The 27,845-nt window shown below is 42.3% G+C and overlaps 1 protein-coding gene across 1 annotated transcript in view; it reads left to right on the top strand.

Moving 5' to 3' along the window:
• The window catches only part of cubn (cubilin (intrinsic factor-cobalamin receptor)), a 327,704-nt gene that overhangs the window by 222,848 nt on the left and 77,011 nt on the right, over positions 1 to 27,845 (top strand). Inside the window, exons 53-55 of the mRNA XM_080214655.1 lie at positions 9,320 to 9,476; positions 12,258 to 12,407; positions 24,851 to 25,039. Coding sequence (XP_080070781.1) covers positions 9,320 to 9,476; positions 12,258 to 12,407; positions 24,851 to 25,039 — 496 coding nt within the window. The remainder of the gene's footprint in view (positions 1 to 9,319; positions 9,477 to 12,257; positions 12,408 to 24,850; positions 25,040 to 27,845) is intronic.

Below are 27,845 nucleotides of genomic sequence, written 5' to 3'. Positions count from 1 at the left end.
CATATTTCAGATGGAACATATGTCTGTTTCTGAATGACTAACTTTGAGGAACAAGTATTAATCAGGATCTCATAAAATTTAAACTGCAAGTCAGTCAGAATTCTTGTTCTCTCATCTTTTCCATCTGTCTTTCTCTCCTACACAAATACATATTTTACTCATATGCATGAGTAAAATACTTTTTTTCTCCCCTAGAAAACCACTTGCAGCAGGATTAGATGAATTAACAGCACTATGGCTGATTCCTGTGATGGCAGGACTGACATATGAGGAAAGATTGTGTCGATTAGGATTGTATTCACTAGAAATCAGAAGAATGATAGGGGATCTCATAGAAACCTATAAAATTCTAACGTAAATTCTGAATCTCATGAACAGTCCAATTAGAGTGCTTAATGAATATTTGTTAGATCTCCACAGGTGGGTTTGTGTTGTAAGGCTTGCCTTGCTCACCAATCTGAAATCTACAGTGTTTATCACCTATTCCCAAAGACAATTTCCATGTTCAAATGAGGATGACAACTTGTAACAATATGCTTTGTGACAAACAATTTTGATAAACGGAAATCTGATTTCAGGATTTTTTTAATGTACTATATGCATAAGATACCAGATTCGGATTCACCAAAGAAACAGATCCAAAACTTTCCCATTCTCATGCTTGTTCTGGACTCAGAATTTTATTCATAAGATCGTCCCCTGAATATTTTTAAGAAGCAGTTAGATATAACACTTGGCATGAAGGTGATCAAAGAATTTTAAGAACATAAGAACATAAGAAATAGGAGCAGGAGTAGGCCATCTAGCCCTTCGAGCCTGCCCCGCCATTCAATAAGATCATGGCTGATCTGTCGTGGCTCAGTTCCACTTTCCCGCCCTCTCCCCATAACCCTTAATCCCCTCTCTTATCAAGAACCCATCAACCCGCTTCTTAAAAATATTTAGCGAGGCAGCCTCCACCACTTCAACGGGCAGAGAATTCCAGAGATTCACCACCCTTTGAGTGAAGAAGTTCCTCCTCAACTCCATTCTAAACCGCCTCCCCTTTATCTTGAGGCTGTGCCCCCTAGTCCTACTGTCTTTTTTGAGCGGGAAGAGTCTCTCCACCTCTATCCTATCCATCCCATTCATCATCTTATACGTCTCAATGAGATCTCCCCTCATTCTTCTAAACTCTAACGAGTACAAGCCTAGTTTAGGCGGGTTCAGCTATTGAGTTGGATGATCAGCCATGATCATGGTGAATGGCAAAGCAGGCTCGAAGGGCAGAATGACCTCTCCTGCTCCTATTTTCTGTGTTTCTATATTCACTTTGGATATCAAAATTCAAGCCACGGGTTGGTTCTGCCACACTAACACTTGTGACTTGTAAACGTGAGGCAATTAATGCAGTATCCAGATATGAATGCAGTTGTGAATTAAAAATAACTAAATAAAATGTTGGGTTGCTAGATGCTGTCAATTACCAAGCCCTGATTTTAAGTTCAAGTGGAAACACAGGACATTCTGATCAGGCAGATGGAACAGGACAATATCCAATTTGGCACTATTTGAAAGAATAGTACATGTGGCCAGACGGTGCATAGAACTATGACCATCAAAAAGAAAATAGGCCTACCCACTCTGTTGGCTTCCTCAGTTTGTTTATTTTCTTTATGACCATTTTCGCACCGACCTTATTAATTTCCTTAGAATCATTTTTAGCAAATGTAGTAACATAAAAACACATTGAAACAAGTTATCAGTCAAAAATCAAAGAACATTTACAACACATGCCATCTGTTTCTTTAAGTCTTTTCTTAAAATTTGACTTACTAATGTCACCTTTATTAGTATACAATGAAAACTATTGTTTCTTGCATGCTATACATACAAAGCACATTGTACATAGAGAAGGAAAGGAGAGAGTGCAGAATGTACTGTTACAGTCATAGCTGGGGTGTAGAGCAAGATTAACTTATTGTCTTATTACTGTTATGACAATTACAGTTTAAACTCATCAGCTATCATTTGTGCACATTTTCATTTATCCTTCCATAGGCTAGCATTTATTGCCCATTCCATGAAGCATAGCACATTTAAGACCAAAAATAACGTGGATGATTTATTCTTTTATGTAGTGGACCCTGTAGTTATAAAAGTTTATTCAAAAATATAGAAAATGTAATGTGGTTCTTAGGAAGGAGAATTTTTTTAAATCACAATGGAATGTCAGAAATAACAACTGGCCAATATGTCCCATTGTGACGAAAGGAGTGAGGCAGTTGGCAATCTTAGTGCAAATTGCACTAAATATTTCCCTGATTTCTTTTCAAAAATCTTTTGCTGAACTTTCCACTCCTACTTATCTGCATTTTGTTGAATCTTGCATGAACCTGTGCAACTGGGCAGTACTTCAGAACTTTTTTTTTGAAAGAAATTGCAATAAAAAATTCCTTGTTATGTTTAGACATTAGTAACCTGTTTTATTAATACAGAAGAAAATGTCTTTAACACATTTCTTGCATAGTATCTAGCTCACAATTTGATTGGCTGAGTGTTAAGTAACTGAAGATGTTTTAAAAATCTGAGCACACTGCCAGGTAGTAGTCAATCACTTTGTAAATTGGAGAGAAATTTGAAATGTCTATTTGATGCCCTCATACCTGATAAAGACCTATTTCAAAAATCTCTCCAATGCCCTGTAAACAGCCACAAGTAAGATGCCATGTCTCTTGGTTTCAGCAAATCATATATAATCACCTTTCAGACTCAATGCTGGAGTTTCAACTATATACTTCTTGCTGCTTTCCATGTAGTTGGTAAACAGATAGACTGATTATTACTCAGCACATGACTGTGGTGCAACAGTAGAATGTGGCACCTTTTATATTTAAATATTCATATAAAAATTAGCTCCTAGCCCTTTACAAATAATACAATATAGTGTAAACTTGCCTTGGTGAGTAATTCTATCTGGGGGCTTGGCCAATTATCTGGAGGGGTATGGGATGGGTTAGGGTGACAAGAGGGTGGGAGATGACACAGCATGACACTTTTTTAACAGCACAAAAGTTCACAGAACTTGATTTGCATGGGGTATGACCTGTGCTTGAAATTTCTCTATCTTTTACATTAATTCACCTGATGTTGAGCACGTTGTGCTGGAAAGAAGTGCTTTCTTATTTAGTTTTGCTAAGTAGCTTAGTTTGAATTGTAGTTTAAGTTGTCACACTCTTGATGGAGATAATGGAACAAATTTTCCCATCCTACCTACCACAGGAATCACAGTGGGTGAGGGGCGGACTATGGAAAGATCTGTTGACCTTAGGCATGACTTTCTGGTTTCAGGGTGAGTGTGACCAGAAAATCATGCCCAATATATCAATTTAAAAATGGCTATGATGGCTGGTAAGATTGATGGTCCATTGAGCCATTGCCATTGGCCACACATTTGGAAATGTTGAGAGCAACCCATGTTCAAATGCAACACGATCTGGACAATATCCAGGCTTGGGCTGACAAGTGGCAAGTAACACACATACCAGGCAATGACCATCACCAATAAGAGACATTCTAACTACCAACCCTTGACATTCAGTGGTGTTACCAACACTGAATTTCCCACTGTCAACATCCTTGGGGTTACCATTTACTAGAAACTCAACTGGACTCATTGGATAAACACAGTGACTACAAGAGCAGGTCAGAGGCTAGAGATACCATGGTGAGTAACTCACCTTCTGACTCCCTAAAACTTGTCCACCATCTACAAGGCATAAGTCAGGAGTGTGCTGGAGCACTCCCCACTTGCCTGGCCGGATGCCATTCGAACAACACTCAAAAAGCCTGACACTGTGCAAGAGAAAGCAGCCTGCTTGATTGGCACCATGTCCACAAACATCCACTCCCTCCACCACTGACGCTCAGTAGTAGCAACATGTACTATCTACAAGATGTGCTTCAGAAATTCACCAAAGATCCTTAGACAGCACCTTCCAAACCCACGGCCACTTCCATGTAGAAGGACAAGGGCTCCAGATACATAGGAACATTCCCCTCCAAACCACTCACTATCTCGGACAAAATCATAGAATCCCTACAGTGCAGAAAGAGGCCTTTTGGTCCATCGAGCCTACACTGACAACAATCTTACCCAGGTCCTATCCCCAAAAGTCCGTACTAGTCTCTCTGATACTAAAGGGAAATTTTGCTTGGCCAATCAATCTAACCTGCACATCTTTGTGTCGGTTTCCTCCAGGTGTTCTGGTTTTCCCTACATTCCAAAGGGAAAACATGCAAACTCCATACAGACAGTCAGTCACCCCAGACCGGAATTGACCTGAGTCTCTGGCACTGTGATGCAGCAATGCTAACCACTGTGCACCATGCCACCATTGTTCCTTCGCAGTCACTGGTTCAAAATCCTGAAATTCCGTCCTTAACAGCATTGTGGGTCAACTCACAGCACAGGGACTGCCCTTGAGAAGGCAGTTCACCACCACCTTCTCAAGGGCAAGTAGGGATGAGCAATAAATGCTGGCCAGCCAGAAACGCCTATTTCCCACAAATGAATAAAGAAAAATACAGCTAATGTCGGACTGTCATTGTCAGTGTGACCACAATTTCCTGAAATATGTAGTGGGGCGGGGGTGGGGGGGGTGGTGATCCTTGCTAGCAGTGGGTGCTTAGAAAATAAGTTGTTCCTTAAAAGTGCAGGGTATCCTGCAGATATTTTGATTGCAATCAATCACTGTAATCCAATTAAGCAGGCTGCTCTTATGGGTTAAATTGAGTTAATGATTTTTTTTAACCAGGTAAATGCAATTTCTTAAATACGAGCAGTGTTCATGAAGCAACAGAGGTTGGCACTGTCACACCAATTTGTTATAAATTGTGAAGATTGAACATTGTCCAAATATATTACCTCTGTCATATTGCCTGATCCACAAAGCTCGGTCTGTTTTCACAGTGCTTCGTGAGTTTAAAAAAAACCAAGCACATTTCATGGATCAGCACTTCAGTTATGCCTGACCATGGGAACAAAATCCCATTGCACTGCTAAAACTGTGTAGCTCATGGCAAGATTATATCTGTTCAATTTGTTGAGGATTACATTTTAATCTGAAACTCTGGAAGGAAGTTTTGATTTTAACCCTGAATGAACTTGTGCCAGGCTGCCATTTAGCAACTCATTTTAACGCTTCACTTTTACTGCTTAAGCGACTGCGGCTGTGAATAAACTCATTTGATTGTTCTGTTAGTTACAAAAATTGTTTGGCGTGGCCGACATCCACATTCTAACGTGCCGTGAGACATACTGGAATTCCTGCTTATGGTTTGGTCACAATAACAAGTCCATTGTTTTTCGTGCCAAGCTATTCTAGATTATGATGTGAATAGGTCAGGCTATGATTTGCAGGGAGCACAGGCCTATTGACAAAAAACAGGCTCTTTCTGTTGTGCACAAAAAAAATCTGCAGTGAGAGCAAATTGGGGGAAAAAAAACAACCCCTTGAGTAAGCAGAGGTGAATAAATATCTGTTAGAAGGTTAAATTGAAAATTATAAGGGTGAACACAATTGCTTACTATTATAAGCACCTTGGGATGTTTAAAGGTACATTATAACTCAAGAATAGTTTCTTCCCTGCTGCCATCAGACGTTTAAATGGACCTACCATATATTAAGCTGCTCTTTCTCTGCACTCTATAAGAACATAAGAACACAAGAAATAGGAACAGGAGTAGGCCATCTAGCCCCTCGAGCCTGCCCCGCCATTCAATAAGATCATGGCTGATCTGTCGTGGCTCAGTTCCACATTCCCGCCCTCTCCCCATAACCCTTAATCCCCTTGCCTATCAAAAACCTATCAACCCGCGTCTTAAATATATTTAGCGAGGCAGCCTCCACCACTTCAAAGGGCAGAGAATTCCAGAGATTCACCACCCTTTGAGTGAAGAAGTTCCTCCTCAACTCCGTTCTAAACCGCCCCCCCTTTATCTTGAGGCTGTGCCCTCTAGTCCTACTGTCCTTTCTGAGCAGGAAGAGCCTCTCCACCTCTATCCTATCCATCCCATTCATCATCTTATATGTCTCAGTGAGATCTCCCCTCATTCTTCTAAACTCTAACGAGTACAAGCCTAGCTTATTCAGCCTCTCCTCATAGTTCAACCCCCTCAACTCTATCTGCAACTGCAACACTATATTCTGTACCCTCTCCATGTACTCTATAAACAGTATGTTTTATCTGTGTGGCACTCAAGAAATAATATTTTCACTGTATCCCAATACATGTGACAATAATAACTCAAACCAAATATAAATGCAAGTTATTATTGCTGTTGATTAAATACTGTGTGGAAAGGATGTAACCGGAGGTGCCATGTGAGTTTTAAGGTTTAGCTAAAATTCCGATCTTTTGATTATTTTAGCCTTAGAATTCAGGGAGGAATTTCATCACTTTGTCTTTTTGAGGTCTCTTTTGGGATTCTGAGCCACTGGTGTAGAATCCAGGACAAAGTGAATCACATTTCCTATGGACAAAAATAGTTAAAAGACAAACATGTTTCTCACACTCCATTCTTTTTTTATTTTTGGGAAGAAAATGTTTCTCCTATTGTTATTAGCAATCAATTTTTTCATTTGGATTTACATTCAGCAGAACATTCCTTGGGTTCTTTCTGTAACAACGACCCCCTGTGAATGGCCAAGTCATTAGCCTTACTATGGGGCTGAACCAGTTACAATAGAGAAGCCATGTCTTTACCATTGACCCCGGATCCTATGAAGTCCCATGTCATCAGGTCAAACAAGGGCAATGGAACGTCCTCCTGAGTACCACTCCCCCCTCAGCTGATGAATCAGTGCTCCTCCATGTTGAACATCACTTAGAGGAAGCCCTGAGAGGGGCAATGGCGGAGAATGTACTCTGGGTGGGGGAGTTTTGGTGTCCATCATTCAGAATGGTTTTACAATACCACCACAGACTGTGCTGGCCGAATCCTACAGGACACAACTGTTGCTTGTGACTATGGCAGGTGATTAGGGAACCAACAAAAAGGAAAAACACACAACCTCATCCTTGCCAATCTGCCTGCCGTAGATGTATCAGTCCATGGCTGTATTGGTAGGAGTGACTACCACACAGTTCTTGTGGAGACTTTGTTGAGGATGTCCTCCTTCATTTTGTGTGGCACTACCACTTTGTTAAATAGGGTAGACTTTAAACAGATCTAGCAACTCAACCATGAGCCCCTGACAGTAGAAATCTGTAGCCTCATGGCTCAGTATATCCCTCACTCTTCTATTACCACCAAGCCAGGGGGTCAATCTTGGTTCAAGATGAACCAGCACTCGGCATACCGAAAAATTAGGTGTCAACCTAATGATGCCTAAGTACAGGACTGCTTACATGCCCAACAACATAAGCAACAAGTGATAGACAGAGCTAAGCAAATACACAATCAATCAACAGGTCAGATCTAAGCTCTGCAGTCCTGCCACATCCACTCACGAATGGTGATGGACAATTTAATAGCTCCCTGGAGGAGAAGACTCTACAAACATCCCCATCCTCAATGATGGAGGAACCCAGGCACAACAGTGCAAAAGATAAGGCTGAAGTATTCGCAGCAATCTTCAGCCAGAAGGGCCAAACAGATGATCCATCTCATCCTCCTCCAGAGGTCCCTGGCATCTCAGAGGCCAGCCTTCATCCAATTTGAATCACTCCACATGATATGAAGACACAGCTGAAGGCACTGGATATTGCAAAGACTATGGGCTCTGATAATATTCTGGCAATAGTCTTGAAGATCTATGCTTGAGAACTTGCGCTCCTAGACCCGCAGTTCTAGTACAACTACAATGTGGCATCTGCACAGAAATGTGGAAAATTGCACAAGTTTGTCTTGTACCCAGAGGAATTACTATCCCATCAGTCTGCAAAGTTATGGAAGGGGTTATTGACAGCGCTATCAAGCACACAGTAACCTCCTCACTGACTCCCACTTAGAGTTCTGCCAGGGTCACTCAGCTCCTAACCTCATTACAACCTTGGTTCAAACATGGACACAAACTGAAATCAGGAGGTGAAGTTAGAGTGACCACCCTTTACATCAAGGCACTGAATAGGAAATCCAGGAGTCTTAACAAAACTGGAGTCAATGGGAATCAGGGCGAAAGGTCTCTGCTGTTTGGAGTCATACCTGGCACAAAGGAAAGTGGTTGTGGTTGTTGGCGGTCAATTATCTCAGCCCCAGGACATCACTGCAGGATTTCCTCATGGTAATTATCTATCTTCAGCTGCTTCAGCAATGACTTTCCTTCCATCATAAGGCCAGGAGTGGGGATTGCAATATGGTCAGAACCATTCACAATTCTTCAGTTACTGAAGGAGGCCATATTCAAATGCAACAAGATCTGGACAGTATTCAGGCTTGGGCTGACTAGCGGCAAGTAAAATTTCTGCCACATAAATGCCAGGCAATAGTTATCTCCAAAAAGACAGAATCTAACCAATGTCCTTTGATATTCAATGGCATTAAAATCACTGAATTGCCCACTATCAACATCCTGGAAGTTACCATTGACCAGAAACTCAACTGGACTAGCCATGATAATACTATGGCTGCAAGAGTAGGTCAGAAGTTTGGAATCCTCTGGCGAGTAACTCACTTCCTGGCTCCCCAAAGCCTAGCCACCATCTACAAGGTGTATAATCAGGAGGGTGATGGAATACACTTCACTTGCCTGGATGAGTGCAGTTCCAACAACACTGAAGTTCAACACCATTTAGAACAAAACAGCTCACTTGATTGGCAACCCATTCACAATCCCTCCACCACCGACGCACAATAGCAGCAGTATGTACTATCTACAAGATGCACTGCAGAAACTCATTGAGGCTCCTTAGACAGTGCCTTCCAACCCCATGACCGCTGTCACTTAGGAGGATAAGGGAGTAGATACATGGGAACATCACCTCTTGGAAGTTCCCCTCCAAGCCACTCTCCGTCCTGACTTGGAAATATATCACCATTCCTTTACTATTGTTGAATGTTGCAACTCCCTCCTGAACAGCACTGTGGATATACGTACATCACATGAACTGCAATGGTTCAAGACAGCAGCTCACCACCACCTCCTCCAGGCCAATTACGGATGGAAAATAAATGTTGAACTTGCCAGCAAGGCCCACATCCCATGAATGAATAATAAAATACACGAACCTAAATACTCTAGTATTCAGAGACTTTTGACTGTAGCCAGAAGGGCTTAAGTAAAATGAGTAAAACATTATTCAAATTTACATAATTATCTCCCTTTTACTTCTACAGATCTGGGGAGGAACTGCTCAAACTGATGAAACCTTGTTGGCCACTCTATGTGGAAATGTTGCTCCTGGGCCTGTTATTGCACCAGCTAATGAAGTGACAGTCCGCTTCCAGTCTACAGGCAGTGCAAGAAGTGGATTCTCAGCATCTTTTACCAGCCGTACGTCTTTATTTTTAAAACCATAAAATATTTGTAAAAAATGTATTTTGTATGGATTTTATCATTGAAATTAATTTTCAGTTACTTCCAAGCAAGCCACATGCTCTGAGCATTAGTTCCTTCTTTTAGATAGTTTGAAAGTTTATTCATTAGCATCACAAGTAGGCTTACATTAACACTACAATGAAGTTACCTTGAAAATCCCCTAGTCGCCACAATCTAGTGCCTGTACAGGTATACAGAGAGAATTTGGGTACACTGAGGGACAATTTAGCATGGCCCACGCACCCAACAAGCATGTTTTTTAGACTGTGGGAGGAAACCAGAGCACCCCGAGAAAACCCATGCAGACACATGGAGAATGTGCAAATTCTGCACAGACAGTGACCAAGCCAGGAATTGAACTTGGTGCTGTGAGACAGCCGTGCTAACTACTGAGCCATCCTGCCACCCAAAAGCTTAACAAGTCTGACGTATTGACTTAATACTTCTTCCGTGAATTACTCTGCTAGGCTCACTCCCCTGCCTTTTCCTCAAAGCCCTACAATTTATTTCCTCAGGACACAATTACCCAATTCCCTTTTCAGATTGAATCCGCTTTCGTTATGCTCTAGAGTTGAGCATTTTACATCCTCACTGCTCAATAAATAAAATATATTTTCTTCATGTGGCCCTCGCTACTTTGCCAATCAGCTTAAAGGGGTATCCCCCAAATCTTGATACTTCCATCTTCTACTTTGTCCAGATCCCTCATGATTTTCAACATTTCTACCAAATCTCCTCTCAACTTTCTTTTTACTAGAGACAACAGACCCAGTTTGTTTGATTGCTGTTGTTGTTGGGTTACCTCAGAATATGTTGGATGTCTTACTCTTAGCAAGAAATCTGGCTGGAGGCAAAGATCCTTTTGCTCAGTAACATTTATTTACCTACTGAATTTTGGGTGGGATTTTCCAGCCACTCTTGCCCCAAAACCAGAAAATCCCTCCCGAGGTCAACAGGCCTTTGCATGGTCCACCACCCTCTCTCTCTCTCTCTCTCTCTCTCCCCCGCCCCCCCCCCCCCTACACACACACAAGTGAAGTCATATGAGATCCGAGGTGAACTGATAAAATTGATACAAAACTGGCTTGGGCATAGAAAGCAGAAAATAGCAATGGAACAGTACTTTACTAACTGAAGGTCTGTGACAAGGATCAGTGCTGGGGCCTTTGTTGTTTGTAATGTATATAAATGATTTGGAGGAAAATGTAGGTGATCTGATTAGTAAATTTGCAGATGATGCAAAAATTGGAGGAGCAGCGGATAATGAGGAGGACTGTCAGGATACAGCAGAAATAAATTGACTGGAGGCTTGGGCCGAAAGATGGCAGATGGAATTTAGCCTGGACAAATATGAGGTGATGTGATTTGGAAGGCCTACTGCAGAAGAAAAGTATATAGTAAATGACAGAGCCCTTGAAAAATATTAGCAGACAGAGGGATCTAGGCATGAAGATCCGCAGTTCCCGGAAGGTGACAACTCAGGTGAACAAGGTGGTCAAGACTGCATACGGCATGCTGGCCTTCATCGGCCTGGGTGTTGAGTAAAGGAATTGGAAAATCATGTTGCAGCTGGATAAGACTTTGGTCAGGCTGCATTTGGAGATCTGTGTACAATTCTGGTTGCCACACTACCAGAAGGTTGTTAATGTATTGGAAAGAGTGCAGAAGAGATTTATCAGGATGTTGCCTGGTTTGGAGGATATGGAGTATGAAGAAAGGTTGAACAAACTTGGATTGTTTCCATTGGAGCATTGGAGGACGAGGGGGACCTGATAAAGGTTTATAAGATTATGACAGGCTTGGATAAAATCTTTTTCCCAGGGTTGGAGGGTCAATTACTTGGGGACATAGGTTGAAAGTGAGAGGAGAAATATTTAAAAGAGATTTAAGGGGCAGGCTTTTCACACGGAGAGCGGTGAATGCCTGGAGCGTGCTGCCAGAGGAGGTGGTGGAAGCAGATTCTATAACAATGTTCAAGAGGCATCTGGATAGATACATGAATAGGCAGGGAATAGAGAGATAAAGACCATGTAGAGGCAAGAAAATATTAGGTTATAGAGGTATCTGTGTCAGCATAGACTTGGTGGGCTGAAGGCCCTGTTCCTGTGCTGTACTGTTCTTTGTTCTTAATTCCCATGGCAAGCAGCATGGAAAAACTCCCCCCATGTGTACAGGATTAGAAAGCGCTAGGGCAGAGTTCATCTCCCAGATTCACCTCCTTCTCTTCTGTGTGATCACATTATTATATAGCTTCTTTTGCGCAGGTGCAATAGTTGTTAGAATAGTCTGCAAGTTAACACTTTACATAATATATTCTTGAAATGGAAGTTTCAAAATGTTGGTTGCCACTGACTTCTCTATATTAGTTAACCTGTGCTGAGGGCAAGAGTGAAATGTGACCATGTAGCTCTGCACAGAAGAGGGAATATTGGAGAAAGAGAGCCATCAAGCTGTTCTCAATTATCACATGTAGGCTTGCTCAGAGCACCATTGCTGGAGGTGAGGGGTCAGGTAGCTGTCTTCTCTCCTCCCTCATCGCTTGTCATTCACAGGTTGATCTGCCTCCCAAGGCTATCGAGAAAATGAGCAATTCATGCCCCCGCAAAGATTCAACTGAAAATAATAGGGCATATTCCTCTTTGAACAATTGTACTGCGTATATCAGTATAGAGGTGCTGAAGTTACTGTATGATGCTGGATTATATGACAGATTATGTTTTTTAACATCTTTTTCAGGATGTGGTGCTAATTTTACTGCTTCTGCTGGTCGTATTATGTCACCCAACTACCCTTACAATTATGACTCAAACTTGAACTGTGAATACCTCATCAATACTTCTAGTCAACTGCTCATAACCTTACAATTTGAGACATTTGATGTCGAAGGTATGATTCAAAATTGTTAGGTATAATTATCCTTATGCCTTTGGACAGAACTTGAAAGTGTAATTACAACCATAGAATTCCTACAGTGCAATAGGAGGCTATTTGGCCCATTGAGTCTGCATAGACTCTCCAAAAGAGCATCCCATCCAGTAATCACCACCCCATCCCACCCACTGCCCTATCCCCATAACCCCATGGATTTACCATGGCTAATCCACCTAACCTAATGTCTTTGGACACTGAGGGGCAATTTAGCATGGCCAATCTTTGGACTGTGGGAGGAAACTGGAGGACCCGTAGGAAACCCATGTAAAAACAGGGAGAATGTGCAAAGTCACCCAAGAATGAGTGAGTAATCACCATGTGAAGGACACATTTTCCCATTGCACTCTAATTGGCATCAGCTACAAGCTTTATACCGCTGCTGTAGCTTGTAATTATTCCCAACAGGAGATCTCCTGTCATAGTATTTCACACTTCTTTGTCTTGTGCCTTCCTCACACATCCATTGAAGCTCATCTGCAGCCACTTTTTGACGTTCGTCAACCAGTGGCACCTGGATGCACCCCTTTATTTTGCCCAAAGGGTAAGAACATGGGTCTGTTTTACGGCCTTGCTCAATCAAGACTGGAAATTCTCGCCCAAGGTCAATGGAAATTTCTGTTGCCTGCCCCTTGCCCGCTCCGATTCCATGGGGGGCAGAGCAGTAGAATTCCGGCATATTTCTCATTTGTTCCATGAAACGGGCTCAAGGTTTTGAGCATTTTAGTGGTGATTGCAGCTTGTGGACTCCAGAAGGCAAACCTTTATTGCAAAAGATTTCAATGGCGCAGTTGGACAAAATCTGCTTCTGGGCAGATAGCACTTTTGGCACTCCCTGTGTTTCTCAGCCTATTGATGTGGTGAACTATGGGCCAAGATTTACATCTGATCAAGTTTTGAAATTTTATGTAAAATAAACTTTATTTACAACAAAAGCAAGTTCCCTGTAGCGGTGCTTGCGGTGAGCTGGAAATTATGTATTTAAATGTGTTAGGATGTTTCAAAGAAGTATGTGTAATTAATTACAACACAGGGAACATGTGGGATTCATATGTTACGTGGCATTGCTCATGATAAATGAGAGAGTATGTTTTCTGGTCTTGCCTGTCTGTGCCACGTGGATGTTGTTAAGTTTGTGCCTCTTTACTCTTTGTCATATTTCATACTTTATGTTGGGTGTTTTACTTCTGCCTTTATATCAATTCTGTCCAATCCCTTTATAATTTAAAACAACAATATCACATCACCCTATTGCATCTTTTGTTCTGCCAAAACCAGTCAGTATTACTCCAGGAGTTACTCCAGATGTAGGAAATTGTCACTGGCCGGCATATTATGGGTATATTAGCATGGAGGGCCAGGCAGTTTAGGGAGAAGGGCCAGGGGCCTAGACTGGTGGGTTTTAGAGAGCAGATGGGTATGAATAAAACGGGTATTGTCTTCAGGGAACTGCCCTCTGTGTAAAGGGCATCCCCCAAGGATAGTACCCATCAGAAAGATTGCCTGCGCTCCCACCCAACTGCCCACATCATTTGTACAGTGGTGTAGACGGGATATTATCAGGGACTGATTGACTTGTTTACAAACTCAATTGACCCTTTGATAATCTATTTAAAAATGGCAGGTGAGCTGCCAATTTCAGTAGCTGCCCACCTTTCAAATTAGTTTCTTTATAAACAGGATGTTGAAAGGTAATTGGGGTAGGTGGGAATGTGGGTTTGAGGTTACAATCGGATCAGATCTGATCATACTGAATGGCAGAGAGAGGGTGATTCAGAGGCCTGATAATTAGATGCTAATGTATTTGGATGGTGTTCCTGACATTGAACATCACTTCCAGGAAGAAGGGCCAATTACGTCATAGAACATAGGACATTACAGCGCAGAACAGGCCCTTCGGCCCACGATGTTGCGCCGACCAATTAAAAAGCAATGACCCTCTAACCTAAACCAATCCCTTTCCATCCATAAACCTATCCACGGATCTCTTAAATGCCCCCAAACTAGGCGCATTTACAACTGCAGCAGGCAGGGCATTCCAATCCCTCACCACCCTCTGGGTAAAGAACCTACCTCTAACATCCGTCCTATAACTACCACCCCTTAATTTAAAGCTATGCCCCCTCGTGCTAGCTTTCTCCATCCGAGGAAAAAGGCTATCACTATCCACCCTATCTAAACCTCTAATCATCTTATATGTTTCAATAAGGTAATTACATGGCTTGAAACGCCAATTTGGGAGCTTTCATGAGATTCTCCACTCCTGACACCGAACCCACCCGTAGAAAATGGGTATGGAAAATCCCGCCATTGCTGATGATCATCAGATGTAAATCCCTCCTGCCCGACTCTGCTGCACGTTTCTACCAGGGTTTTCTATGTCCAGCTTTTTTTAAATTCCAATTTGATCAAATCAAGTCCAATTCAGAGTCTCCACAAGTTGAGACATTCCTGATCCAAGCTGACAAGACAGCACTGTCACCTCCTGTCTTGGGCTTGATGTACAAGATCCAAGCTGATTGGAGTAGGCATAGCAACTCCTCCAAGGCTTGATCTCATTTGCATCTTAGCCAAAAGGCCATGATGCCGCTTTTAAAAATTGTTTCAAATGAAGCTAAAATGTAACCTAATGACTTCAACCAAGTACAGCATGTCAAATCAAGATCTGAATGAATTGAAATAAAAAAATGCTGGACATGGAAAAACCTGATAGAAACATGCAGTTGTGTTGAACAGGAGGAATTTACATCTGACGATCATCAGCAATGGCGGGATTTTGATCTTAGCCAAAAGGTTTTCCATGTCCAGCTGTTACAGAAATTGAAGCACAGGACATTCAAGGAACACCACTGAGGCAAAGTAAAGTCAGGGAATGACTAGATATGTCCCCTTTTTAAGGAACTAGCTACCATGTGATAAGTTTAAAGGTCCAATATTGGTGAATGGATAAATATGTGAGTGAATGACTGGTAAGTGTATGACGTGTGCAGACATCAGTAGATTCTTAATTCCAGATTTCTTTTATTGCATTCAAATTCAACAATTTGCTGTGACAAAGATTCAAACCCAGGTCCCCAGATCATTAGCTGAGTTTCTAGTTTAATAGTCTAGTGATAATATCATGAGTCCATTGTGAGATGGATAAGTAGATAGGGGACAGGTGGGTAAATCGGTGAGGTAGGTAGGGGGTATGTGGTGAGTCAGATGGGTATGTGGGTAAAGGGGTGGGATGTAAGTAGGTTAAGTGGGTAGGTGGATGAGTGAATGCTCTGGTCGGGGGTAGCTGGGTCGAGGTGTTAGTTGTCAATCATTACCTTTGTTAATTAAATTTAAATAACACCAGCTGCCATGGTGATGGGAATTGAACCCAGGTCTCCAGAGCATTAACCTGGGCTGCTAAATTACTAGCCGACTAACAAAACTGATAGTGCCGCCATCTTCCCTGTTTTAATGGTTTTAAATTTTAAAAATGGACAGTGCTCCCTCAATTCTCTGGTTTACGTTCTCTGTAGATGTCATGACAGAGGCACATGTGTGTAGGCCTGGGGATGATTGAAAAGTCTTGCCCTTGCAGAGAGTTGTTTTAGTGGAATCCTTAAAGTGATGGAGAATGGCCTCCCATCCATTCCCACTATCACTGTTATTGTCACAATCTCTGCCCTGTCCTATTGGCAGATTGCTTGAGCAAGAACCTATTGTGTAAATTGAAGGTTTATGTTGCAGCTGGAACTGAACTGGCCATTTTACAACACTACTGAGGGGACCGTCTACAATGTATGCTTCCCTCGGGATAAATTGGTAATCCAATCAAAGAGGTCACACATGTGTATTTTTGTGGTACTGAGGTGAGCAAATCTGGCTTCCTCAAATTCAGCTTGTGCCATTATTACGGCAGCTCTGGACCTTCTGGGGATCAGATCCCACTCACTATGAAGATACGTTTTTCTGGCCCAGACCCAGCAGGCCAACCTGGAGCCCTTGTTCCTGCCCTTCAGTCGAACACTGAGGAGGCTTGGCCCTCCAAGGGACTGGGCCACTTGCCGGGATTATTGAACAGCCTGTGATTGCGGTGGGACAGACAGCTGGATTCCTGAGTGGAAGAAAAGCAACCTCATCACTCACCCCAATAAGCAACCTCATCATTCAACCCAATCAGCAGATGATAAAATTATAAAGAGACTTCTGAAAGCTTACTTTGTACACACACTGATGTCAGAGCAAAGAAGATAAAGAACCTAACTGAGACACAGCCAGATTCACACACAGACTCAGATTTCTTTCTCTGGGACTCAAACTCAGGAACATAAAGAGCCCATCTGAAACATTGCAAAATAGACTGCATTGTTGGCTTTTCAATGGAGTAATGGCCATAAAATTCAATATTGTATTGCAGCAACACAGAAAGTACAGTCATTTTATTGTTCAAATACTTGCAGAGCAGAAGGAAAGCCTAGTACTTGGCCTTACCCCCACACCACACTTCAAGTACATTATTATACATCATAATCAGAATTCCAGAAGTCTGTCTCCAAACCAACAGTGAATTCAACTCAGAGTCTATTCTTGGTGTATGGCTTTTTACCAAAACCTCTAACCACTTCAGCAATCACATTATCAAGGAACAGCTTTTGCAATGTTCCAAGGAGGTATAACAAAGGCCTTTACTTACGGGGAAAATAACATAAAAACAATGAAAGGAATAGACTATGTAGCCGCACCGAACCAGTGCCGGGGGCAGTGCTATGTCCCTGACCACCGGGGGCTGCAGTGGCCTCCGAGCCACCAGCATGGTCACCATCTCTAATCTCCATTGTGTAATGACTTCAATCAGGCCATTGAGGTTGGTCTATTGGAATATGAACTCCCTGATTAAGGAGTTAACTGATGGTCCAGTCAGGTAGTCTTTTCCTTCTATTTAACCAGGAGTGTCAGTTCCTCTGGCAATCCCGAAGATAGACTGCTGATTGATAGCATCCATGAGGGACAGAACGGTGGCATAGTGGTTAGCACTACTGCCTCACAGCACCATGGACCCAGGTTTGATACCCAGCTTGGGTCACTTTCTGTATGAAGTCTGCATGTTCTCTTAATGTCTGCATGGGTTTCCTCCAGGTGTTCCGGTTTCCTCCCACAGTCCAATGATGTACGGGTTAGGTGGGTTGGCATGATTAATTGTCCCTTAGTGTCAGGGCGATTAGGAGGGTAAATATGTGGGTTTGTGAGGATAGGGTCTGGGTGCAATTGTGGTCGATGCAAACTTGATGGGCCGAACAGCCTCCTTCTGCACTGTAGGGACTCTATGATCTTCCATGTGCTGCTGTTGGAGTTGTAAATGAAGGAATTTTAGCGAAGGGACTTCTGCCTCTGAAGATCTATTACACATTGCTGGAGACAAGTTGTGATTCTTGCTGGTCTTATCTCACGACAGCGGGTGGCAACATATAACGTTCCGTTTATACAGTGTAGTTCAATACAGTAGATAAAGCTGGCCTGTGCAGCCTTCAAGCTTCACACTGGTGGTGCTCTCACCTAAACCAATACTCCACGCATTTTCAGGAAGATTCTGGCCAATGTTTTGAGCCTGTATGACTCTTCTTCATTTACAACCCGGTTGCTAACTACATAATCCACCATCCTCAGAGATGTTCCCAATTTGGCCCAGACAGAGTGAGGGTGATGGCCCACTTAGTTGAAAAGCCACAGGGAGGTGCAGCATGAGCTGATGGCAGTAATGTTCCAAAAAAAATGGAGCCTACCACCCAATTGACCAGCAGAGAGAGATGCCAACCAGATTTGGATCCTATAAGCACACACCTTAGAGCAAAATGATCTGGCAACCTGACAAGGTTACCCACTGCATTTAAAATGATCTGTAACAATCCACTTGGCTACAGCACCATAGCTCTACCTGGTATGGATGCTGGAGAGGCCCCTTACAGAAAGCAGTCTTCCTATCATTCAGGCGCAGAGAGGTTGGCCTAAGTTGGGAAGCAGATCGCCCGCCTTTTGTCATGCCAACCCATAGCAGCAGTAACTAGAGCATCACAGCGGATCTAGTGCCTGAGCTGGACACTAAGCCGGAATCCCTGACAAAGTCTTATCAAAACACCTCAATCTCCTGATAATCGGCTTGACCACAGTTCCTGTGTTTGAACAGTTGAACCCACGGGTTACCAAGGTGAATAAGGAGGAGCCAAGCTGTAACTCATCCCAGTGATCTTGGCATTCACTGAGATATCCAGCCTTCCCCTGCAGATAACCCCAAGCAGTTTGTTCGACCATTACTCACTTCCTGTCTGCTAACTCCACATGAAACCCGCAGACCCTTTAAAGTATACTGAATCCAGAGTTGGACAACAGAGTTCTGAAACCAATGGCTTTGTTTATGCCTGATCCCTAACCCAGGAAAATTCAGAACTCCGTCCCTAACAAGACTTTCCATAAAGCCAGACTTGAATCTTCTGAGATCACCTAATCATTTCACATCTCAGGACAGGACAATGTGCTTTCTGATCCAGATTTAAACCTCAAAAATAGGCAGCAGGAGCTGCCATTGCTATTGTGTGTCTGATATGTTCATGTGAACGAGAGAATGAATGTAAACTTCTTTAATTCCAATTCTTCCATCGTAAGCCTATGTAAGACAAAATTCTCAGTGATGGTGAAGTCAGTGAAGGGACTAAGGATTTACACTGTATATTTTCATAAAATATGTATAGATTTCCTCATAGCTAAATTTTAAAACCTGAGGAAGACCTTTAAAAATGGCTGAATTTCTGGCTTGAATTTTGTGCCCGCCTTCTATGTTGGGGAGACTAAGTGCAGACTGCGTGATTGTTTTGTGGAATATCTTCTCTTACTCCACAAGCATGACCCCACCTTTCCTGAACACCCCAGTGAGCAGCCTTGATTAAATGGTGGAGCAGATGTGATGGATTGAATAGCCTAATTCTGCTCCTGTATCTTCTGAAACTATGAAGCTCAATACAAACTGGAGAAACAACATCTCATTTTCAGATTAGGCACGTTATAGTCTCCTGGACTCAACATTGAGTTCAATAACTTAAGAATGTGAATTATATCCTCCATCTTGTCCCCTTTCCTTTTGTTTGTCCCAATGCAACCACCGCACGCCCCCCCCCACCCCCAAAACCCTGCCCTTCCACAGGGCCATCTTGTTCTTTAGTTTTGTTTTCACTGAACACAGAACTTTGTTCTCCTACTAACACATTCTGCTATCTTTCCTTTATGCTGCTATCAGCTTCTTCTTTAGTCTCTAGCATTGACTTTAACACTCTTTTTGTCTTGTGTCCATGACATTTTTATCAACCTTGTGTTAGCTCCCCCCCGGCAACCCGGTTGCCAACTATATAATCCACCATCCTCAGCTCTGAAGAAGAGTCATACAGGCTCAAAACATTGGCCAGAATCTTCCTGAAAATGCGTGGAGTATTGGTTTAGGTGAGAGCACCACCAGTGTGAAGCTTGCAGGCTGCACAGGCCAGCTTTATCTACTGTATTGAACTACACTGTATAAATCTCACTTCTCCTTTGAGGGGCAGGGCCTAAGGAAGCCAGCAACAGCAGGAGTCTTGTGGTCTAGAGCCTTTTATTACGGATTTCCCAATTTCCAATTTAAATAAAGGAAACCCTCCCCCCACCCACAGACACAAGCATCACCCCCTCCCCCACACCCCACCATGGATGCCAAGACCCCCCCCACAGATACAGGGAACACCCCCTCAAAGACATCGAGACTCCTCCAAACCCCCAAACATAAGGAGAAACTGTGCAATGGAGCTTCCCGGAGTGCCTCTGGCAGTGATAGGGCAGTGCCAGTGGCGATACCCGGGCATGTCCCTCAACATTTGGGGTCTGTACTTGTATGTGCACCCCAGGTATGGTCAACTTGATTGGTTTTCACTTTTGAAAATTGGATAGCTCAAAACTGAAGGGTTGGGGAAATACCATTACTTATAAAGAAGGGAACAAATCTAAACACCTTTCTGTTTATGATGAGCAGTGAGAGGAGAAATGAGTGCTGTTTAAATTAACCTCCTTCCTGTCTATAACAGTCTGAATGAGAGGAACAAAGGGGTCTAGGGATATGCATACGCAAGTCATTAAAACTGGTGACATAGGATAATGAAGCCATTGAAAAACGTACCACGTACTAGGGTTTATTGCTAAATGTTTAGAATTGAAAAAAATAGCAATTGTGCTAAACTTGCAATGAATTGTGTTTAAACCATTACCAGTTTGCAACTGTGGGGACCTGATTTTAATTCTGGGTGAGTAAATCTGTTTTGAGTGTGTGAGAATCTCACCTGCATCTGAGATTGTATTTTTGGCACCCCACCTGAGTGCAGATATGGAGGTGGTGATAGAGTCACAATGTATCAGTTTAAGGACATCATTCCTGATTCTGGACAGGAAGAGGATGGGACAAGTATCTTGCATTTCTCCATATTGCAGCCGATAAAAGCAGCTTATAAACTTCTTAAGAACTTGTTATCGCTTTAGGATAGTGATTAGCACTGCTGCCTCACAGTGCCAGGGACTCGAGTTCAATTCTGTCCTTGTGTGACTGTTTGTGTGGAGTTTGCACGTTCTCCCTGTAGCTGCATGGATTTGGTCTGGGCTCTCTGGTTCTCTCCCACAGTCCAAAGGTGTGTGGGCTAGATTAATTGGCCATGCTAAATTTTCCCAAAGTGTCGGGGAACTAACAGGGTAAATATATGGGGTTACGGTGATAGTGCTTGGGTGAGATTGTTGTCGGTGCAGGCTTGATGATCTGAATAATCTCCTTCTACACTGTAGGGATTCTATAATTCTATGATTCTAACACTTGAGGGTAGAATTTTGAAGAGATACATTAGTCGCAAGTGCCTTCTATTGTAGATCAGCTGTCAGGAGATTGGCTCCCCACACTGTACCTATCATGTCTGCCTCAAGGAATCACAAAAGCCAGCACACCACTGCATCTTCATAGACTTAATTATAGAATCCTACAGTGCAGAAGGAGGCCATTCAGCCCATCGAGTCTGCAACCATCATAATCCCAACCAGGCCCTACCTCCATAACCCAATGCATTTACCCTAGCTAGTCTCCCTAAGGGACACTAAGGGGCAATTTAGCATGGCCAATTCACCAAACCCGCTCATCTTTGGACTTTGGAAGGAAACCGGAGCATCTGGAGGAAACCCAAGCAGATATGGGGAGAATGTGGAAACTCCACACAGACAGTGACCCAAGCCGGGAATCGAACCCAGATCCCTGGGGCTGTGAGGGAGCAATACTAACTACTGTGCTACCGTCCTGGCCAATGATGCCCTCTTTGTCAGAGCTAGACTGCACATTCAATTCATGAGAGATGTATCCTCAAAGGCAAAAAGGATTTTGCCTCCATCCCTAGATTTCCCAGATGCAGAGCATTGTTGATTGCACCCATGTGGTTATCATAGCCCCTAGTGAGTGACAAGTCAAATTCAAATGCAGCCATCTCTATGCATGCGATCACTTTCCTTGCTGCTGCTGGGACTTTTTCATTCTCTGGCAGTTCAGGCTGCCTCAAATCTTTACTTCAAAGTCTATGGATGGACCTGAGAGGACAGGGAATATCCCTGGTTGCTCACCCTGCTACGGAAGCCCCCCTCAGACAGAGGCACAGCAGTGTTACAATCAAAGCAATTTCCTCAGCAAGAGAATCATTGAGCAGCCCACCAGGCTTCTGAAGATGGGGTTCTCCTGCTTGGACCAGTTGGATGGTGCCCTGCAATACACTCCTACAAAGGTTGCAGTGGCTGTAAGCCATTCTGAGGGGGGTCATCAAATGCCCTGGGAATAACACACATTCGGGGCAGCACGTGCACTGAAGCTCCTCAGATCTGTATCTGCTGGACAGTACAAGCCCCGGTATCTGTACAAGGGGGTGGAAGTTGCATTTGCCTTGCCAGAATGTATGAGGCCATTGAACATCTTTCAGAACTGGATCTAAATTCTCCTTGTCTTGCTTCTGCCCACCATGGTGGAATTAATCTGGAGGCAGACCTGCCACGTGAAGCATTTGTACATCAGCATTTCACATAGCAAATGTAACTCCTGACCTTTAATTCTATTTAGCTGTTCACAGCTTCACAGCGTTGTTCAGCTGCACAGAGAGAAAGAGAGACAAGGGCCATATTTCAAATTAACCTTTCTGTGCTCTCAATTAGAACTTAGGGAAAGCTGCCTCTCTGAGTACTATCTAGCTGCAGTTTGGTCATTCATCAGCAGGTCAATTACCTGGGACAGGAAATTGAGGATAGGAAAAAGCATCAAGGAGAGTCATTGGTGCCACTTTCATTATTTGCTAATTGTTACTGATGGAGAGTGGAAATGTTTGGAACCAATCATGCTAACCCCTGGTATTATCACCGCACTTTAAAACATTTTATTGACAGAAGGTAAATAATAGGACATTTGTAGTTTGGTGGGTATGTGACTAATATTTGGACTGATATAAAAAGCGTTATTGTTGCTGGTGCACTAAATCACTTTTTCATCTTATAAAGACTCCTAATGTGGCACCTTTTATGAATAAAAAAGAGTGGAGACTAAATAGGAAAATTACCTTTATTAAGTAATTGATTTTTAGGTTTAAGTGTTTGTAAGCTGGACAAAAATAGCATAGCTATTGGGTGTGTAATGCTTCAAATAAATCAACTCTCTCAAAGTGACTGGTGATTTTGGTGTATTGAGATTGAGGTCTGTTGGGGATTAGCTGTGGCCTGCAGAATAGGTTGGGTTATTCAGGAAGAATTGTGATGGAAATGAGACTAGGATGTAAAATTATACTGCCTTCCCATTGAGATATTCTCTGAAAGCCTCTGACCTCATCCCTGGCTGGGATTCTCTGGTGCCCCTGCAGTGAATGGAGTTTTGGCTGGGTGCCAAATTCTCCGTTCTTGCTGGCAGCAGTGGCGGGAACAGACGAGATTGGAGAGTTCCACTCATTCTCTTTCCTAGTAGTTTGCCTATATTATTGTTATTATTAAGTTCCAATAGATTCATGTTCATGTTTTTAACTTAATTCTCAAAAGAGGGGCACAAGCAAGGTCAGCACTTTATGCACATACCTAATTGTTCTTTAGCCAGTAATTCTCAGTCTTCTCCTTTGGTGTAGGTCCTACCATTATTCTGCCAGGTAATAAGTTTCAGGATTTTGATCCAGTGTTGTTGGGAACAGTGATAAGATGTGAAGTTGTAGAGGAATGTGGAGTTAATGGCATTCCCTTGGCCCTCTAGCTAGTTGAGGCTCAAAGCTGAGGATATTCTGTCAAAGAAACCATAATGAGTTGCTGCAGTACATCTTGTGTATTGTATATATTGTATCCAATTGTGGAGGAACCAGATGCTTCAAGTGTTGGATAGGTTACCAATCAATTGGGATGATCATATACAGTGTGGTGATGATACAGCGCCTTTAAGAAATGTATTTGTGACATGTTTCTTGTGCAGGATTTTTTTTGGTAGTTTGTTCTATTCATCTGGTGCCACTTTGTTAAAAACTAGGAGCCCGTGTTGACTCTGCAGAATTGATCCCAATTGCTGGAATATTTGTTTTAATCTTGATTACTGCAGGGTTGTTATTTTAGTGTTTTTCCCTGGAGTTTTTTCGGAGTGGGGCTTGATTAAGTTGTGTGACAGGAAGCATCATGTAACTGGGAGATTTGGTACACAGTGAGACACAAGTTCAGTTGCTACTTGGGATCTTTAGAGAGAAGTAGCTCTCTGTCCCATTCTTTCTCTCTCTGGAGATTGGAGACTGGAACCTGCCAGAAAATAGATCTCTTTCTCTGAAATTTTGCTGTTTGAAGATAGATCTTTCTCTGGAGGCTGCTGTATGGGAGTCTGAAGACAGGTGTCCTGTATTTCAGTCCAGAGGGGTTAAAAGGCTGGAAATGTGGCACTCACATGAACATATCTGGTTTTGTGCTAACTGATTCTGAAGATGGATGTACATCTGTGGGATGATGCTTAAGTCAGAACTAAAGAGATAGCTAGTTGTTAAGAGTTATATATGATCATGTTTAATTATTTCAATTGATAATAGTTATGCTAACTATTTTTGTTATATTTTAATTGTGTTGCTAAAATAAAGTTTCTTTTACTGAAAGCTTCTCAGTGGGTTAATAGAATCATACCTGGAGTGAAACACTTTATGCTCGCATTAATAGCAAAATCAAAATAAGTTGGGTTTAGTCTAACTTTACAATATACTTAAGAGTTTCTGATACGATCCCTAACAGTTTCAAGCTACTTCACTGATTATAAATAATTCATACGTATTCCAAGCAAAGGAAAAGTTCTAAATCAACCTTCAGTTAATGCTGCATTTTTATCTCACAAACGTTTGCAGGAGATTCACCCTGTTGGCATGACAGTTTGAAGATATTTAGTGGGACTACAGCAAGTGGAAATCCTGTTGCTACCCTTTGTGGTTCTGTGAAGCCAAGACCGATCAATAGCTACGACCCTGTGCTACTGGTCTTCAAAACAAACAGTACGAAAACCAACACAGGATTTCTGATCAACTATCAGTTAGCATGTGAGTGGCTCGTTACAGAATTTACAGTTGTAATTGGATAATATTGTTGATTAATTTCTCTGCTATTTCAGAACGGCACTCCCTTTACAAAACATATACATTTTCCATCTCCGCATGTTATGTGACAAGAGCAATGGGGGGTACTTGGAGGTGTTAGTGCTCCATACATCTGTCGCCCTCATCCATTTAGATGGTCAAGGTTGTGAATTGGGGTGTTGCTGAGTTTCTACAGTACATCTTGTGTATAGCGTGCACTGCAGCCAGTCATAGTTCAAGTGGATGTCTGAATGGTTGGATGGTCCCATGATTCACCTTTATTGTTTCGAGATCATCTGCTAGCTGAGTATCACAAAGGAATATTCTTCTTCCATCTTCACTGACCCCCCCACCCACAGGAATTTGCCTTCCCCACAGAACTGATGACAAAGCTGAGATCAATTCCATTGTTCATCACATCAGGTCAAAAGACATTACAGAAGTGTAATATTTTATTTTGAGAATTTTTTAAAAAATTTGTTCATGGGATCTGGGCATCACTGGCTATGCCAGCATTTATTGTCCATCCCTAATTGCCTTTGAACTGAGTGGTTTGTAGGCCATTTCAGAGGGTAGCTGAGAGTCAACCCCATTGCTGTGGCTTTGCAGTCACGTAGGCCAGACCAGGTAAGGATGACAGATTTCCTTCCCTAAAGGATATTAGTGAATCAGATGGGTTTTTCCGACAATCATTCCATGGTCATCAATAGGTTCTTAATTCCAGATTTTTTTTATTGAATTCAAATTCCACCGTCTGCTGTGACAGGATTTGACCCTGGATCCCCAGAACATGAGTTTCTAATAGTATAGCGATATTACCACTGGGCCATCTCCCACCCTAATATGCCTGAAATATTTAGTGATAGCCTTCATGGAAAAATAAACAATGCCACAAGGGAGAAACTTAGTTTTATCGATTTTTGTTGTTTGGCGCATCACATACACCATTCGTTATTAAAGAGTACAGACAAATAAAATGACTTTTCTGTATTTTGATTGGAGAAATACTTTCTCCTCTTGAAATCATAGGAGACTTGATGGATCGCTTCACCAAATCTAATAGTGGAGATCTCCTGGAGTCATAAGATCAAAATATGGCTGACTTAATGTAGTTGATTGCAAATAAGAGAAGGCCACACAATACCAGCCTATAATTTAGAAACATAGGAACAGGAAGAGGCCATTTGGCCCATTGAGCCTATTGCACCATTCAATGTGATCCTGGATGATCACCTACCTTAATACCACACTCCTATTCTCTTCGCATACCACTGATGCCTTTATTATCTAGAAATCTATCTACTTCTTTCTTAAATGTATTCAGTGACTTAGTTTCCATTGCCTTTTGTGATAAAGAATTTCATAGGTTCTCCACCTTCTGAGTGAAGATGTTTCTCCTCATCTCAGTCCCAAATTGTGCACCCTATATCCTGAGACCATGTTCTAGACTCCCTTAGCCAGGGGCACACTATCCCTGCATTCAGCCTGTCCAGCCATGTCAGAATTCAATGCAATCCCCTCTCATTCTTCCAAACTCTGTGAATACAGGTTCAGTTAACCTATTCTCCCCTCACACAACAATCCTGCTCTCTCAGGAATCATTTTGGTGAACCTTCGCTGTACTCCCTCTGCATCTTTTCTTAGGTAAGGGCACTAAAACTGCACACAACATTCCAGGGTGTGGTCTCACCAAAGCCCTGCATAGTTGCAATATGACATATTTGCTCCTGTACTCAAATCCTCTCACAATGAAGGTCAACATACCATTTGGCTTCCTAACTGTTTGCTGCACTTGTATAATTGCTTTCAGTGACTGGTGTACAAGGACATGCAGGTCCCTTTGTATATCAACATTTCTCAATCTACCACCATTTAGCATGTGAATGGTTCGTTGCAGAATTTACAATTTTAATTGGGTAATATTGTTGTTTAATTGTTCTGCACTCCCTTTACAAAAAGTATATATTTTTCATCTCCACATGTCATGTGACTGGAGATGTGCAGGTTAGGTGGATTGGCTATGTTAAATTTCCTGTTAGTTTCCCAAGATGTGTAGGTTAAATGGATTGGCCATGGAGTAGGGCAGGATGGTGGGCCTGGGTAAGGCAATCTGTCAGAGAGTCGGTGCAAACTCCATGAGCCAAATGGCCTCCTTCTTCCCTGTAGGAATTCTATGATTTGAATAATACTCTGCCATTCTGCTTTTCCTACTGAAGTCCATAACTTCAGACTTATCCATGTTTTGCATCTGCCAAGTATTTGTCCACTCACTCAACTTGTCTAATTCATCTTCTTTGGTGCCTCTTTACTTCCTCTTCACCCCTCACATTTCCAGCAAACTTGGAAATGTTGCATTTGATTTTCACATCCAAATCATTGATATATGTATTGTGAGTAACTAGGGCCCGAGCACTGATCCCCGTGCTACTCTCTGTTTCTAGACTGCTAATTAATTCTCAATCCATGTCAGTATATTACCCCTAATCCCATGTGCTTTAATTTTGCACGCTAACCTCTGAATTTTGTCGTTGATTTAGATAATGTATCTTTTATATATGGAGTACAAGTCATTTTTTAAGTTAAGAACTGCGGGTTATCCCAACTTTTCGACCGAGGTTACATCTGTTAGTGCTATAATTCTATTCTTTAGGAATTATCCCTTTCTGATCTGACCACATGAGATAAAATCAGTTACTAAATATTGGAAAGATTGTTTTAATAGCTCAACATTCACTGTAATCTACTCCTGTGGAAAAATGCAGGATGAGGA

Source organism: Carcharhinus amblyrhynchos, chromosome 2 (assembly GCF_965287045.1).
Source record: "Carcharhinus amblyrhynchos chromosome 2, sCarAmb.v2.hapA, whole genome shotgun sequence".
In the NCBI taxonomy this organism is placed as follows: domain Eukaryota; kingdom Metazoa; phylum Chordata; class Chondrichthyes; order Carcharhiniformes; family Carcharhinidae; genus Carcharhinus; species Carcharhinus amblyrhynchos.
The sequence above is the reverse complement of the archived record's forward strand: the minus strand, read 5'-3'. Positions and strand labels throughout refer to the sequence as shown.